Source organism: Corvus kubaryi, unplaced genomic scaffold (genome assembly GCF_017639235.1).
Source record: "Corvus kubaryi isolate FWS band 111438036 unplaced genomic scaffold, C.kubaryi_AGA036_p1.0 67, whole genome shotgun sequence".
Classification (NCBI taxonomy): domain Eukaryota; kingdom Metazoa; phylum Chordata; class Aves; order Passeriformes; family Corvidae; genus Corvus; species Corvus kubaryi.
In genome coordinates, this window is record NW_024582055.1 from 6,452,100 (window position 1) to 6,468,760 (window position 16,661).

General features: G+C 37.8%; 1 protein-coding gene across 3 annotated transcripts in view; it reads right to left on the reverse strand.

The window, feature by feature from the left end:
- Positions 1-21: 21 nt before the first annotated feature.
- Positions 22-16,661, reverse strand: part of USP53 (ubiquitin specific peptidase 53) — a 29,994-nt gene continuing 13,354 nt past the window's right edge. For all 3 annotated transcript variants that reach the window (XM_042048487.1, XM_042048488.1, XM_042048489.1), the window contains 11 exons: positions 16,579-16,661; positions 16,154-16,259; positions 15,595-15,741; positions 14,910-15,059; positions 14,257-14,428; positions 13,171-13,320; positions 12,418-12,561; positions 11,292-12,024; positions 9,291-9,364; positions 4,439-4,550; positions 22-3,665 (listed from right to left, as the gene is read on the reverse strand). In XM_042048487.1, the coding sequence (XP_041904421.1) occupies positions 2,678-3,665; positions 4,439-4,550; positions 9,291-9,364; positions 11,292-12,024; positions 12,418-12,561; positions 13,171-13,320; positions 14,257-14,428; positions 14,910-15,059; positions 15,595-15,741; positions 16,154-16,259; positions 16,579-16,661 (2,859 nt within the window). In that variant the 3' untranslated portion in view covers positions 22-2,677. The remainder of the gene's footprint in view (positions 3,666-4,438; positions 4,551-9,290; positions 9,365-11,291; positions 12,025-12,417; positions 12,562-13,170; positions 13,321-14,256; positions 14,429-14,909; positions 15,060-15,594; positions 15,742-16,153; positions 16,260-16,578) is intronic.

Consider the following 16,661-nt stretch of genomic DNA (forward strand, 5'->3'; position numbering starts at 1 on the left):
ACACAAAAAGAACAGACAGCAAAGATTTTAAATTTTTATCTTGGTATTTTGAACAAGCAGAACTTTGCAGGAAAATAATTCTAAAGACTGAAAAATATATTAATTACAAGACTTGTTAATATCTTTACTGTTACAAAAATTGTCTAGGCTCTTATACAAATCTATAGCTCGAGGGGGACATTTATAAAAAAATAAATAGGCACCCTAGGTAAGTTAAAACAAGTTATCACATATTAGTTAGCAAATATTACGTACATACATACATGGAGTGCAGAGTCAAATATAAAAATGAAGGTGCCTTGATTAGCTGTCTATTTAATCATTAAATACCTGGTAAACACAGAGAAAGTTGTCTGATAAGATTGTTTCAAGCTAAGCGAGGAGACTGAAGTACACCTAAGTTACTGCAGCTACTTTAGAGAGGAGTTTACCAGTTGTGCTTACTGGGAGCAGAGTTCATTGGTATCAGTAAGAGGCATTCATATTGCTCCTGGTACAGAAGTATCAACATTGCTATGCATGTTTAAAAATAAGTGTTCTAACATCATTCACAGTTGTTGCTGTGCTATCCATACATAAAAATACTGTCATTTCAAATACAAGATTTTTTTTCTTTTTTGCAAAACATTTTACAAATTATACATTATTTACAAATTCCAATAATCTTCGTTTTTACACAGGTATTAGGGGACAGTTGTACTTAACTGGCTCTGTGTATTATGTAACATGGCTAGATGAACTAGAAAAGTTTAATTTACAGGTTCTGAAATCTCTCAAAAATATTACAGTAGGAATCACCCAAGTTCTTTTTTAGCGTTCTTCTGTATTCAACTGATTTTCTTACAAAAGGATCATTGTTTAAGTTGCTGTTTACTAGCAGCCATACATAAACATGCATAGTATTTTCACTATAAATTCTAGAATTAATTTTTTTTCCCCAAGTGCTACAACAAATTTTGATCAAGGTAGAAAGAACGTTAATCTGAGATACCTGGTTTGTTGCATATATATAATGTTCCAGTTCTACTGTAAGGTACATGTCATTTAAAAGGAAAAAAACCTGACCTTGCTGCAGAATAACCAAAACTACTGTTTAAATGTTTACCTTGGATAATTGTGCTAAACAATTGCCATCATTTGGCTGAAGCACTAAAACACATGTACATAAGGTTATACACATTAAAAAAAAAAGTCTTCCTAACTAACAGTGCAAGTAAGAATGTTTATTATGCATATTTTACCTTCTTGCATTATTTCAATAAATAAAAGGCATTGATGTTTAGGTGTAATCAGCAGCACCACAAGTTAACACTCTAATGTGAATAATAGAAACATTTTGCCTTTTTGGGTTGTGTCAGGCTTTGCTGACGCTGCCTCAGCACTCACTAGATGGTTCTGTGCACTGATTTAACTAACCAAATAAAAGCCAAATAAATCTTCCTCCTTGTTACGGAGATTAAGTCAGGCTAACAAAAGACAAGGTAAATTCCAGAGCTGCCAAAACTGGAGGCTGAGGGACAGAGCAGAGAAAGAGGAACTACTTCTTCCCATGGCCCCTTAGCCACCAGTCTGAATGGCTGCACATTCAGCCTGATCTGCTAATGCAGACCATTTCCATATGTAGGACTGTTCCAAATGGGAAAACATGTTAGTAAAAAAAAAAACCAAACAAATGTGTGATCCCCATGAACCAAAATGTCAAGCTGAATAAAAAAGGGGAGTTTAATAAATAGCAGCATTGACTTTGCATGCAATTGTAGAATAAGTCAGAACTGAACATAAGCAGTAATTACTTCTAAAATGTTATAAAATTAATCTTTCGTAGTTTCGTGATAATTCTGTACTTAAAATTAGCATCCTATTCTGTTATACTGGTTTGTAACTTATGAAGTTAAATTTAATAAGGTAAAGTATATAGCTTAAAGGGTGAACAAATCTGATAAATGTGCTTAAAAACGTACACTAAGAGCAGGGGTATTAACAGGACAGTATTACTGCAGTTTACTTCAATTCCCTTTGAAAGTCTCATTTAACACTTGCAAACAAGAACAGGTTTTAAAGAATTATTATTATTATTATTAAGGCTTTTCAAATAAAAAATAAATCCTCTGGGTAAACTTGCATTAAAGACACTTGAAGGTTTGTGAAAGCACAGACTCTGAGAGACATCAGTTGAAAAAACCGTGTCACCTCGTGCTACCTCTGAGGACAAATACTGCTCTATTATGACTACAGGTACTGCATTAGTTGTGGTAGCATGTTTATCCCTTTTGTTAGTCTGAGAACGTAGTGACCACAGTCTGAAGGAACAATTCTTACGCTGCAGCTAACTAGATCTTCTTACACAATCAGTAACATCCAGCCGATCCCGCTGCTGCAAGGTGTGCACTCCTCAAGGGACCACACTGAATACAAACTGTAGAAGACAAGCTGAGTAACAGAGGTAAGCATTAAGGCAACTAGAGTAACAAATCAAAGGAACCACAAGTTAGCACCTCTTCTCCTCTGTTCACTTCTATTTGCATATTCATTTGAACAGTCACAACTCCCAAGCAAAGTGCAGTCAGCTGGGTACCTGGTTATCACACACACACACACACACACACTCAAGGTTGTGACCCTTTACAGACTACATGAAATGCCCAAGTCAGATCCAGGTGTGGCTTTCTTGAAGAACCTATCTACTGCAGTGTATTCCTTCTGCATTTGCCTTGTACCTCTGTTCGGGGATGGGATGCCTGGGCTCAAGAGTGGCAGGGTATGTGGCATTCAGATCTACTCCAGCTGCTGGAGGATGCTTCTCCTTGTGGAAGCTTCCACTCTCTGTAAAATACAGCTTGGGCCTCTGGTGGTACTTGAGCCTGTAGGTGTCAGTCATGCAGCTGTCTACCGAGAAGTAAGTGGTTAGGGACACGCTGTCATTCCCATCCGCATAGCCAGGGCTGGGTCCTGTGTGACGGGATCCTTTCTTTAGCATGTTCTCAGACACAGTCCAGAACTCATTAACTGATAAGCGAGGTGGAGAATCCGGTTTATGAACGAACACTTCGTTCCCTGGAAAGGGCTCTTTAAGCCTTTGTTCAGTTGGGACTACGCTTGCTTCTGATGCAGATTTTGAAGGCGCACCTGTTTGCCTTAATGGACTATTTTGCAACGCTTCCGGTGATTTTACATCCACTGCCGAGTTATTCTCTGCTCCTGACAAAGTGCTCAGAGCGTATTTCTTCGGAGGTAAGGGGGGAGGAATGTTCTGGTACACGGCTTCAGGCACCCAGAGGGGCTCCGCCCTTCGGAGGGGGTGGCCGGCGTGCTCGCTGGGAGGGGCGGGCAGCACCGCCGGCCTTTCCGGCAGGGTCTGAGGCGCACAGGGCACCAGCCCCACCTTGGGACCCAGTGTTTTTGTGTGGTGAGACTGCGGCTGGGCAGGGGGGGGAAAGTCGCTGTGGATCGGCTTCCTGCCACAGGCATTGTCTGGGAAGGGGTGGGGCACGCTGTCCGCACAATGCACCGGCACGTTCACCTTCTCCAACCTCTCTGTTTGAAGCCACTCGGAAGAGTTTGGCTCGTTCGCCTTGTTCCTGTTGTCTGACTTCACAATCTCTTTGAGAACTGGCTGGAGAACTGATGATGGGAAATACTTCCTATTGATCTCGGGCATTTCAGCTCTAAAATACAAAAATCACACAGGATGTAAGTATCCCTGAAAACATATGAAAAGGCTCAAATAACAGGGATTTTTTCAAATACAGCCCTGGTAAAACCGCTGAAATATTCAAACTGACAAGAGAATTGGGCTCTGTTCAACATACAGCCCTTGGAGTACAAGTTGTATTAAATTACTCCAAAGTTTCTTTCATTAGAAATGTAAATGTGCCCTAAGAAGGCAAGATGAATTCCTTCAACATTCAGGACTATGTCAAATATAACCTCTGCTCTCTTCTGAACATCCTCATGACTCTGATACATGCATTTTTCAAATACTGCATGTTACTTCCAGTTGATAAATTTGTATTTAGATTCTTGAGTTTTAGGAGATACTGAGCACTTAGTGTTCATATTAGAAACAACAAGGTACAGCAGCAGCTTCTAAACACAAATCAACTTTCCCCCCCTTCCAGACAGACTTTTCAAAGCTTTATGGGGTGATTGCACTAACCATAAATTGGTTAATCACTGCATGTTACATATAATTCCAAACAGAAAAACGTTAAATCCCTCTTTCTGGTAAGATGGTTTAAAATCCCCTAATGGTGACATTGACAGCATCAAAATTAAAGACAGAGAGAATTTAGACCCATCAATTATGCAAAATTCAAAAGGAATTGCCTGTCAAAAATATTGAATACCTTAACACTTCAATGCTTAATACTGAACATCGTAATATTACAACATTCAGTATTTTTGAACTTTCACAGAGGAACATGCCACTACTGGTTACCTCTTTACTGGAGGACTGGGCACCTGCAAATATAATTCTGTTGGGAAACCAGCATGAGGATGAGGTTTGTAGTTAACTTCGGAACTGATCTGGTCTTTCCTCAAATCTGGGGCTAGAAAAGAAAATACTGCAATATTAACAGATATACAGTCCAATTCCTTCTTTATAATTCCTCAGAGGTTACAGAAACAAACAAAATACAACAGAACAATCTCTTTCAAAATTTGAGATTAATCAAAACCATTTTGAAGATAATCTGTCACAGGTGGTCAGATCTTAGAATCTGGAGGAAATTTTCTGGGTGTTCTTCTTACCAGAAAATAAGTAATTATGACAATTTTGAAGTCCTGTAGATATGTTTTCAAGATCACCTTAATATTTAATCTGACAAAAGCACATTTTCAAAAGAAGCTTTTACTAAAAGCATGTTTATTGCTTATTATGACATCTAAAGTAATTTAAATTACAAAATAAGAACTATGTATGACTTCTAAAGATTCATATTGTGTTATAATAATTAAATAGAATGAATACTGTAGAGACTGAGGGTGGTCTAGGTTGTTCTGTTGTTTGTGGGTTTTACAGAAATACATCCTTTGAAACAATTCAAACCCTAAAGCAAGACTGTACAGCTCACAGAGAGACTGGGCAGACAAAGAGCACTGTCACCCATGTGCCCCAAACACACAGCACTGAGTGCCTGGGCCAGCACTACTGCACTCCTCCTCCAGAAGCTCCTTCTTCCCAGGCAAAGAACCATTCCTTGAAAATACACAAGTTCTGAACAAGGCAGCTCCTAGTGAGCTGGAAATAAAGGAAGCATTGAAGTATTCATGTCAACACCACACAGAATAAAACACTCTCTTGGCAAGTGACAAGCAGCAGTCTATTTGTTTAGACATAGATACTCCAAGTATATGGCAAGTAATGCCATGATTAGCCCATTAATATCAGTCCTGAAGTGGCTCTGAAGCCACTCAAAGAAGTGGCTTCTTCTTCTCCTCAGTATTATCATTATTATTATTATTATTACAATGGCTTATTTTGTCTGTGTACAGACTAGACTCACAACTGCTACACCTATTTCACTTGTTTCCCTAAGTTTAAATATTTAAAGTCTTAGAACTTTAGACTTATGAACATATGACTTAAAACTCCAACAACAGAGCAAAACTAAACTGAAAACTTTGGGTGTTGGTGTTTGGTGATACTTGTTTTGAGGCTCAATATCTGCCCTATTCTTTAGGTGATGTGAGACTAAAGACATGAAATCTTTGACCAAGGACACAGGTAATAGAGGCTAAAGCAGCATATAGCACAGGAGACAAAGCCCCCATATGGCTTTCCTGCAAGTCTTGAGATTTAAAAAAAAAAAAAAAAGTCACAATAAACAATCCCACAGCCTTAGAAATCATATTTATGGGAAAATATTCTTACTGAATGAGCCCATAGAAGAGACAAGTATTTAACCTGAAGGTTCGAAACCGCTTGTGTGCCACAGAGCTACCTAACAGTGAGATAACCAACAATGAGGTTATATTTCACGCAGAAACACTTCATTCTAGTGCAGACTGGTGATTTTCACTCCAAGCCCAGCTCCCGGAGGACTCCGCAGGCTCCCAGGGCAGTGCCGCAAGCGGCCGGCAGGCGGCAGCAGAGGCCAGCGAGCGGCTCCCTCGGGCACGGCCAGCCGCACCAGGTGCTTTGTGCCTGCGGAATTCCAGCGAACTTAAAAATAGATGTGTTATTTTCCTTTCTGCTGACAGGACAGCCATGCACGGTTAAAACCAGACGCCGGCTCGATTGGGAATTTTGGCTCTACGATCTCTGCAAACCTAAATATGGGACACACAAGCCCTGCTCAGCTGGAGCTCGGCATCCTTATCAATGGCTCGTAAAGAGCTGAGCAATAAATGAAAGGTAATTATTGCCTTCTGACATATAAACTGATCTGCTTTTAACATTTACAAACATTCATTTTCACATCTGGGTAGCCAATTCAGATTTTCAAAAGATTAACATCCATTCTACAGCCCACACGTAGGACAGACAAGGTCTCGTCTAGTATCTCCATTTACACATACAGAACATGTGCAAAAATCTGCCAAGTCCAGTTTCTGTTGAGAAAAAAGCTGAACTGAAAATAAATACAAAACCCCTACAAAAACCTCCAACAAAAACTCAACTCCACATTAAATTCAACTTCCTCTTTATGTGTTTTAGCTGCACATTTCCTGGATTTTTTTTAATATTTCCCAAGTTGTCACTAAAAAAACCAACAACAAAAGTAATACTTTTTGTAACAAATATTGTAGCAAATTCCTCTCTCTTAGTCTAGACATTTTCTGTATTCAGTTGAAATGACAGCCAAACTTATTGGAAGCTTTGGAAATGTTGAACAACAACAATCTCTCAGTCAAGGAAGTAATATGTATGTTATAACTTGCCCAAAATGGAATATTATTTCTAAAAAACAGTGACCAATCTCCTTAAAAAAAAATTCTTATATTCTAGAAACTTTACTTTTGGAGCAACACTCAGTTGCAAAATCTTTCCTATATATTGTTCTTCTATCATTTAAAGACATTCCAGAAAAGCATTTCTTTGTTTCTGTTTCATGGTAAGCAAGCTAAGTAGCTACAAGATTTAGTTCTCCACTCATTTCTTTAAACTTGGCATTCACGTACACTGACTGCACCATAAGGGTAAGAACTGGTTTTCCTTACGTGCAGTTGCATGTTTTGAATTATTACTATAAAGGTACAGTTTTCCTAAGCATGAGCTGTCTTTTTCAGAGTTATGGTTGGTTTGTGGGGTTTTCTGAAGTGACACAACAAGCAAAGGCAATTTGTATTCTTCTTCACACTAACCAGATCTTCAGAATGATTCTAGATTTCAGTTTGAGTTGTCTCATGCTGTTGAACTGAACAATGGGAAAACCATTAAAAACAATGGGAAAACCATCAAAATTAGTAATCTAACTTGCAGAACAGGAGGTTGGTAATTTGCCTCTCACACTACTCATGTCTCAAGTTCTCTAAACACAATAAAAATTTTGCCTCCTGAGCTCACAAGTTCAAACTTCATAAACGCAAAGTGATTAATATAAATCATGGATACTACATCTGCTTACTCAATATTTACATTTTCCTGCCAAAATCTAACCACACAATTTAGGGATTGGCCTTGTGGGACCTTTGCTTCAGTACTACAGTTATCTACTGCTTACTGCCCGTGTAAGGAGCAGCCATTTGATCTCCCAGTCACTGTGTGATCCAGTGTTTCTATCTTTATAATGTTCTGACAATAAGTTTATTTTTGTAAGTCAGGGACAGAATTCCTCAAGTGCTGAACAGTAGCCTCATTCAGCTCTACTGAAAAACAAGGAGCTGGTAAAGCACTACCAACGGTGGGCATAATTAGAAGTCCAACATTATTTCCATAAGAAGTTTTCCACACAAAAAAAACCACTCAGACATATTTTTTTGGAGTTGCCATGAGAGCCTAACAAAGATTTCTTAATATTCCATTCCCCTCTCAGAAAGGACTGAGCATTTGTTTTTAAAGTCCCATTTTCTGTGAGTCTGTCTGATATTTACCTACCAACCCATGTCTCGTTCAGACTATTCAGAGATGGAAAATAAGGTAATACAACTGATACCTGTTGTCCTTGCTAAAGGTGTCCTGACACACTTTTTAGACAACCTAAAAACTGAGTCCAAATAAGTCTTTAACCCCACATACCTGTGAAATTATTAAATCCTTCAGATCTCTTTTCGGTCCATTGATCACTTCCATTAAAAGTATTATTTTCCAAAACTAAGTTAAATACATTCATTTTTTAAAAGAAGCTTTTTGATAATTTGTTAGTGAATTAGAATAACTGAATAGGTTGGATCCTATCATCAATTTTTTATGATAACTCTGAGGATCACCTGGAATCACTACACTTTTTTAAGAAAAACGTAGGATGCATGTTGAAAGTTTTAAGTATACTTAAGTATTCTCTCCAGAGAACAGTCCATTGTTTTAGCCCACCCATTTCTCATGCCTAAAGAGTATTTTAAGTATTTTTCACTGGTGACTTTTTTCCCTTTTTCCTATCCAACTGTGTTTGATAAGAATGGTATAGTACGGAACTAAAGCAGAATAAATCTCATGCAGAACCAGACCTTTGCATTCCATTAATGGAGTTTGCGACTCATTTTTTTTGTTTTGGGTCATCAAAATAAGCAAACACCAAATTAGTTCTCTTTCTGCACCAAAAAATAGATTAGAATATGGACAGAAAATGTAGAAGTGGTATGGCAACACCCCCACCCCCCACTTTAAGTCCTAGGAGAAGCTATATTATACATTATTTGAAAAGAAGTATGATATCTATAAAAATCAAATGTTTCCTGAGGAAGTGGCCTCATATTTATTGCCCCTCTTTGTACAAGCACCCTCCCATTGTTTCAGCAACAGCAGATAATGATTTTGGCTGGCCTAAGACTGACCTATAATACTTATATGCCAAGGCATTTATCAACTTTATAAAACCCCAGCAGACATATTAGTATGTAAAAGGAAGTGGACTTCCTTATTACAAGTGTTTCTTCCTGATACTGCTTCATATCTAGGAGGAAAACAAATGGTGCCACAGTCCACCCAGATATCTTAAAAAAAAAATAAATAAAAGTCTTGCTTAGTATCCTCCAAGGAAGCTCCTAGAAATTTTTTGGGGGAAACCACAGGGAGTGAACCAAACTACCATGTCATTTGTATTAAGTTTTTTTGGGGTTTGGGGGAATAGAAATTCTGGTACATCTACGATAGTTTCTGAAAACTTAATTTTTATATGGGTTCTTACCATGGAAGTTTCTGTTCTGCTCAGGTGCTGAATGTAACACACTGTCAGCTTTTTTGGTTGGCAAGTTCTGTTCGCTGTAAAAGAAGCACATATGGGATTACAACACTGAAACTGTGGAACAGACACCACTGGTCATCCAATCCAATTTATTTGTAGCTATCAATATCTTCAGTAAGTGTAACCTGTTAATCAGCATTCCATCTTGTCCATTTTCCTAGTTTGATAATTTGCTATTCGTTAATACTTTGTTTTGATAACAAATATCATTAGAAGTTGTGATTGCCACTTGGTATCTCATTCCTAGAGGTTTTCATTTAATTATTCTTCCCCTCGAACTGGAATAAAACTGGAAGATCACAGCTGCCAACCCAAAAGGAGAGAAAAAAAATTATCAGAGGATTTACTAAATCTTGCTGGTTTAGATAAGCAGAAAACACGCATGACTAATCCAGATAGGGAGCTGACAAACACCCTGCCAACTCCTACCTTCCACAAGAGTAAGGCAGGGAAGAGATACACAGTGGCAAGAATTCAATTAAAAGAACCCCTCTTATTGACAGGACAGGAAAACAAGAAAAATACTGAAAGAAACATGAAGAACGGAGTTAAAAACAAAACAGTAATTTTTTTCCACTTTCTAGAAGAACTTTCAAATAATTAGTTTCTATATTCTTGGGTTTATGAGACAGAGTCTGAAAGGTTAGAAGGAAACTAGTAAGTATTGCCAGCCAGTTGAAATTACCAATCATATAAAGCACTTCTGGAAGTCCCAGGAAGTCAGCTGTATTTTGATAACGTATGTTTTTTTCTTTATTTGACAAATGTTTAAACAACAGCATAAGCAGCTTCTTAATGAACTATGCTGTTTTAAATTTATCATATTCTCTCTCACAAAATGACACATTTGGGTGTCCCATTGCCTCATGGGCATGCTTAAAAATGAGTTTAAGCTGTCAAAACCACTGTTTGAGACACCTGTCAAACACAAAATAAAACCATGAGTTGGAGTAGTGTTATACATAATTATGTCATTAGCCAATAAAAGCCCATCAGGTTTTTGCATAGTGGGATTTTGTACAGTTTGGTGGGAGGGAAAGAGTGGGAGAAAGGGAAGGGAGGTCAAGGCCTTTTCATATCCTATTTGCCATTCTCTTTTCCTGTGAAATAGGTTGCCATGAAAATATATGCCTGAAAATTTGCTCGGATCCATCAAATTAGATCTATCAAAGTGACTAGGCTTGGGCTCCCAGCTGTGCTCTTCCGTTTTATGGATATAAACAAGATCTGAAACAAGAATGAATGGGTTTTAGAAGGATCTACATTCCACATACAGTTTGAGATACACAATACTGAAAACTTCATGTGGAAGGATTATAACTTTATTTCACAGCATCGCAGATTTAAGTTGGAATGGACCTCTTCAGATCATCAAGTCCAGCCAGTTTTAGTAATTTTACACTTTTCAGCAAAGATTTATTTCCAACGGGTCAGTCAATTACCAAGTGATCAGTATGTGTCCAAGGTGATCTAGAAAACTGAATTTCTGCACTGTGACTGGTAACAGCACCCAAGATTCACCTACTGCCATTCCCATCCCCTTTTCAGGGCCTGTCTGTACCAATGTTACAGGTGTGATTTATATGGACACTGTATTTTTTCCATTACAGATGGAAAGTTACACGCAGTCTAAAAATCTCGTAAGAGTGTAGCAATTATTACAAATGAACATACCCTGCCCCTCAGCACAGCTTAGCAGTTCAGGCTCAGTGCCTCAGTGACTGGCTCAGCACCTCCCAAACAGAACCAGAGCGAAGGTAAATTGAACACTTAATTGCCCACACCCTTATTTCTAGATACACTTTAGCTTTCCACATACCTGACTTCAAGCAAGTTGCAAAGCATATTTTCCTGGGTGGTTTTGATTTTAAACAACACAAACTTTAGAACAGGTCATTTTTCCATAAATACAACCTATGCAAGCTCAAAGAGCACTAGCATTACCTGCAGGAAGCACTTTCCTTCACAATCTTGGCATCTGCTGTATTGATTCCTTCAATAATAGGAGAGTCTGGATTTGCAGATCCGTTGCTGATATGGTCACTGCTTTCATACCCAGATTCTGTCCTCTGAATTTGCCAGTTATCACCATGGAGTTTTCTCTCTGTAAATCCTTTGCTTTTTTCAGCATTCCCTTTTCCCTCAGAATCCAGTGAACTTCGACTTCCTGTATCCTGTTTTGTCTCATCTTCATATATAGTCATTAAACCCTTCTGCATTTGGTTTTCCTTTGGCCAGTGATTAAAGCTCCGCTCCTTTTCATGCTTAGATTTACTGCTCAGGTTTGCTTTGTGCTTTGGGCTCTGCTGTTTTTTCTCAGTCTCACTGAAAATGCTGTCTACATTCAGTGTCTCTCGCATTGGTTTCCAACCTTTACTCCTGCTCCTGCTGCTGATACTTCCTTTGTCCCTGCAGTCTTGACTGGTGTCCGTATCGTAGCCAGTGACGCCATTGGTCCGTGTCCTTGTCACTGGTTTCTCTCCAGCAGGAAACGGTTCTGTTTTGTTTGATCCAAGCACATGTGCAGAAAGCTTTGCTTGGTGAGGTGCTTGGTTGTCGTGCTTGTAGAGGCCCCTTCCCTGGCTGCTGTAGATCCGCTGATCTGGGCAGTGCCTCAGTCCACTTCCAACCGGAGGAGACCCTGACTTAGCACTGGAACGGTCTTCCCCCAGCAAGTCTTGCAAGAACAAAAAGGAAAAAAAGCTCCATTAAAGTTCTCATTAATATTTCATAGAATGATTTGTGTTGAAATGGACTTTATTAATCATCCAAGTTCCAACTGCCCTGCCACAGACAGGGACACCTTCCACCAGACCAGGTTGCTCAGAGCCCCATGCAACCTGGCCTTAGACACTTCCAGGACGGAAGCAATCATTTAACAGATATTGTTACAGTCCTAAAGTCTCTTACAGTATCTCTAAAAATCCAGTATGTATTTCAGAATACTGAAAACTGGGAAACTTTAATCTTACAGTGTGGTCTCTTAAAAGGAGAAAAAAATCTGCACAAGCAGCATTGACACTACAAGTTTTTCAATCAACTGTTCTCTGGTTATATTTTTAAAATGTACCTCTTTGTCTGCCAGACTCTTTCCTTGGTCCTCTGTCTGCATCTTTTCGTAAAGATGTGAAGTTTTTCATGTCAGCAGCTTTCTGGGCACACTCTCTGGATAAGTCCTTCAGCCTGTCCTTTTGATCACTGTATCCTAACTTGGCTGCAAAAAATACTTCTTGTCAAACACCATTACTCAAAAGTCATTCATCACCAAAACACACATATTTGGACTGTAAGATTTAGTTTTTAGTGTTACGACTACTTAAACAGACTAATGAATTATTTAACACAGATTAAGACCGTGAGATTTCTTTCCAACAATAAGATCAAGTCCATTAACACACAGGACTACAAATAATGCTGATACCACGTGAGTACTGCTGGGGAAAAGCACTCCTCAAGTAGCCAGTGATCCACAGAGCCACACCTCAGCCTCAAATCACTAATGTGCCTTTTAATCAACCACATTACTGGAAAGCTTGACAATGTTTGAGAAATGGAACAAGGCCTTGAGAGCCACTTTAGTTAAAGAATAACAAGGGTAGTAAATATTCTGCATTTACAGTTCTCTGGAAAAGTTAGCGTTCCATGGCAGATATTCAGATATTACTTAAACATTGAATGAATCTTTGAATAACAACTAAGTCAATGATGGAATTCTTCCCTTAGTCCTGAGGTTAGAACCCACCTGAAATGCTATCAATTGAAATATTTTGTAATAAGACATACCCCGTTCGGTGTTTTGGGGGTGGGAGTAGGGAATACATACCTGGACCTCTACCACCACTTGCTTGAATATGGCTTCTGCTGAATGCTGGATTATCTGGCTGAAGTTTTTTATTACTCCTTTGATTAGTGGAGTCTCCAATTCCATTCTCTTTCACATGATCTGATCTAGCAGCAGAATGCTTTTCAAATCCTGTCAAACAACATGTTTATCTTTAGAAATAAAAGGCTTCCTTATTTAAATTTCCAATATCTAAATTAAAAAAAAAAAAAAAAAAAAAAAAAAAAAGAGAAAGCTTTTTAATTGTGGATTAAAAAGCCAGAAGAGAAACATCACCAGAAACCACACTACATTTCAATATACTAGGCAATAGGGTTCTGTAATATTTTATATAATGCCACATTTATAGTGGTAGCCTGCAGTGAAACGGGGTTCTCAATTCTTTGCTCCCTGAAGTAATCTATGTTCTATTGCTACACATGATGGGAACACTAACAAGTCAAATTCAATTTGGCTTTTATTTAAGTTACTTGTAAATTATGCTCAGTATTAAATTTAAAAAGCCAACCCAAGACAGCGGTACAAACTACAGAACCAAAAGACTGGATTCTTACATACCGAGGCCTGTTATATATGAATGTGAGAGAAAAAAGGTTTCCTGAAGCTCCTTCTGATTTTTCCCAAAATTCTGAACTGTGCTCTGTGTGTATATATATAAAAATATACAAACACACATGCTCCAAATCTCAGTATGTGCACGAAGCTTAAGTAAAGTTTCCTTTAATGTAATTTATAAAAGGTATTTTGAATGTTTCAATACACACGTAAGAACACCCACATATACAAGTAGTCTACAATTTTCTTCTGAAATTAATGAAGTTCTGAGTGGTTACAAACAATCTACAATAGAAGATCTTTTTTTCCCATTGCCCAATAGTCTTAATTTGTATCCCCTTATTAACAGGTCTAATACTGAGCATACACACTAATTTCTTTTGTGACTCTTTAGATAATGATTGATAAAAATATTTCAGAACAAAGCAGCCAATCCATTTTTTCTCCTTTATAATCCCCGTTTCAGAAATACAGCTGACACTGTTATTAAAAAAATAAGATACATATAATTACCCAGGTCTTCCCCATTTCCTCCTGCTGCCTTGCATTGAGACCAGTGAATAATCTGCTTTGGTGCATCTTCTGGAGACACAGCTGTGCCATCTGGGTTAGCATAAAATAGCAGCAATGGCTGGAAGTGACACCGAATGCACCTGGACACCACATCTTTCCATTTTGTTCCAATCTAAGAAAAAAACCAGCAAACTAAAACCCCAGAACTTTATCAACAGTGCTGAACCCAAATATGGAAAGAGTAATTCATTAAGCAAGTGACACCAAATGCCTAATTCCAAATGTACATGAAGATACAACATTTTAGCACAGTGGTTTACAGAAATTGCAACAAAAAGATAGAACTAGTTCTACATGGGCTAACAATCAGATCATCACTCCTATGGATACAGCTGGCAGTATCTTCCTTTCTTTAAAAGAAGTACAAATTCAACAATAGACAAGTGCATGAGCATTCTGAAACACTCAGCATTTGTACGGCACAGCCATAAAGCACTGAAATAAATTCTAAAGGTCATTTTAAAAAAACTGACTTACGAAACTGAAGGTTTGTTAAAATAAGAAGGTTGATTTGACTTTCTTCAACATTGGTGTCAGAAGAATGCTCTCCAGAAAAGATCCCAAAATTTGGTAGGAGTACAGCCAATATTTACCTCTTTTACATTAGCATCATCAAACAGCACCCATTTGCAGCTCTTGGTGTGAAAGGCAAAGGCACAGTAATGTCGGCTCGTGTAGCAAATCATTCCCACTAGAAAAAGCTCACTGTTTTTGGCATTTTCATCTGTAACCCTATAAAACAGCTGTAAAAATGATTACATATTTTAAAACATGTGTAAAACACAGCCTCAATTTCCTGACCTACTACTGGCATTTCACCAAGGCAGCTGGTATTTAATGTCCTGTTGTATTACACAATTTTTCCTGAGTATAAATACTGATTTTTGCACTTGCTACATCTATTTTAACTTTTTTTTTTTTTTTTGCATACTTGAAAGAGTAAAATATTCATGCTCTGGAATAATTCCACAGTGTCAAACTGAAAATGATATTCCTAGATTTTCAACCAGGAAGTCTCCTACATTAATCATTGTACTTAAGGACAAAACACTTCCAATGGGACTTTTTCCTCTCAGAGAAACTACATTAAGCAGCACATCATAAAGAACAGTAAAAGTAGAAAAACTTTATATAAACATATAAACTTTTTATAAAGTTAAGTTGTGCTTATAAAAAATACATATGAATATTTCTATTTTGTATACATTCTCATATACGTAAAAGAAAAAGTAAAATTAAATTCTAGAAAAAGCAAAAAGTAAGCTTTAGGTCAGATACCCCCGGAAGATAAAGCTGTGTTGCCAGATTCCGCATAACCTCTTCTGTCAGATCAGAGTGTTCTGAATCCCAGACTAAACCGATGGTTACAATCTCAGGACAATTCATAAGAACACGACGAATTTTTATTTTTTGACCACAATTACTCTAGAAAAAAGGAAACAAAAACCATGATGGGAGGGAAAACGAAAGTGTTTAAAAACTGGATGTCCAAAGGTGAGTCACTACACAAGAATTAGTTCAACAAAACAACTCTGCAATGTCTTTAATTCCAAAATTTAGTTACGGTGTTTGTTTCTAACAATTTAAGGATAACATTCTTCATCATAAAAACACTTTGATGAAGACTACAGCTTAACTTCTAATCACCACCTTAAAGCAGAAATCTCTATAACTGGAGCAATAAAATAAAACTTCAAGGGCTTTGTTCACCCTAAGCTTGCTGCTCTGAAACAGCAGCACGTAACCCTGCTTTTAGAGGAATACTTCTAGCCTGATTTAATATCCTAAAAATTTCGCCTTTGTATCCTAAAGTAATGTAACTTTTTTGTTTACTTACAGGACACTTTCTGTAGTCATCAGCAGTATTTGCTGCCTGCAGCAATTCTGCAAACATTTCCGGCTTGAGACGTTCATGTCTCTCCATCATTTTTTCTACTTCATTACTGCAAAAAGTAAATTGCATAACTATGGGTCTCCCTTCTAAAGAGTAACAGGTTTCAGTCAACTCTCAATTAACTATGTTGTATAACTAAAAAGAAAACACACAGTGGTAAAACAGTAGTGATACAAACGTTTTTGTCAAGCTCTCTCTAGATCTTGCTTTTGAAATCCAAATGCTATTTTTGGACAGTATCTCAAAAATGTGTTGCAACAAAAAGAATACACATTAATTTTTAGCACTTAAAAGCCTTCTCTGGCATGCTTTGCATAATATTAGAAGGGTGTACATAGAGAAGTAAGTAACAAGAATAAAGCTCTTACCACAGGGCTGTGGTGGAAATGTAACGCACAAATTCCGTAAAAGGCAACGGATCTGATGATGCTCCACAACTGCGACACACACA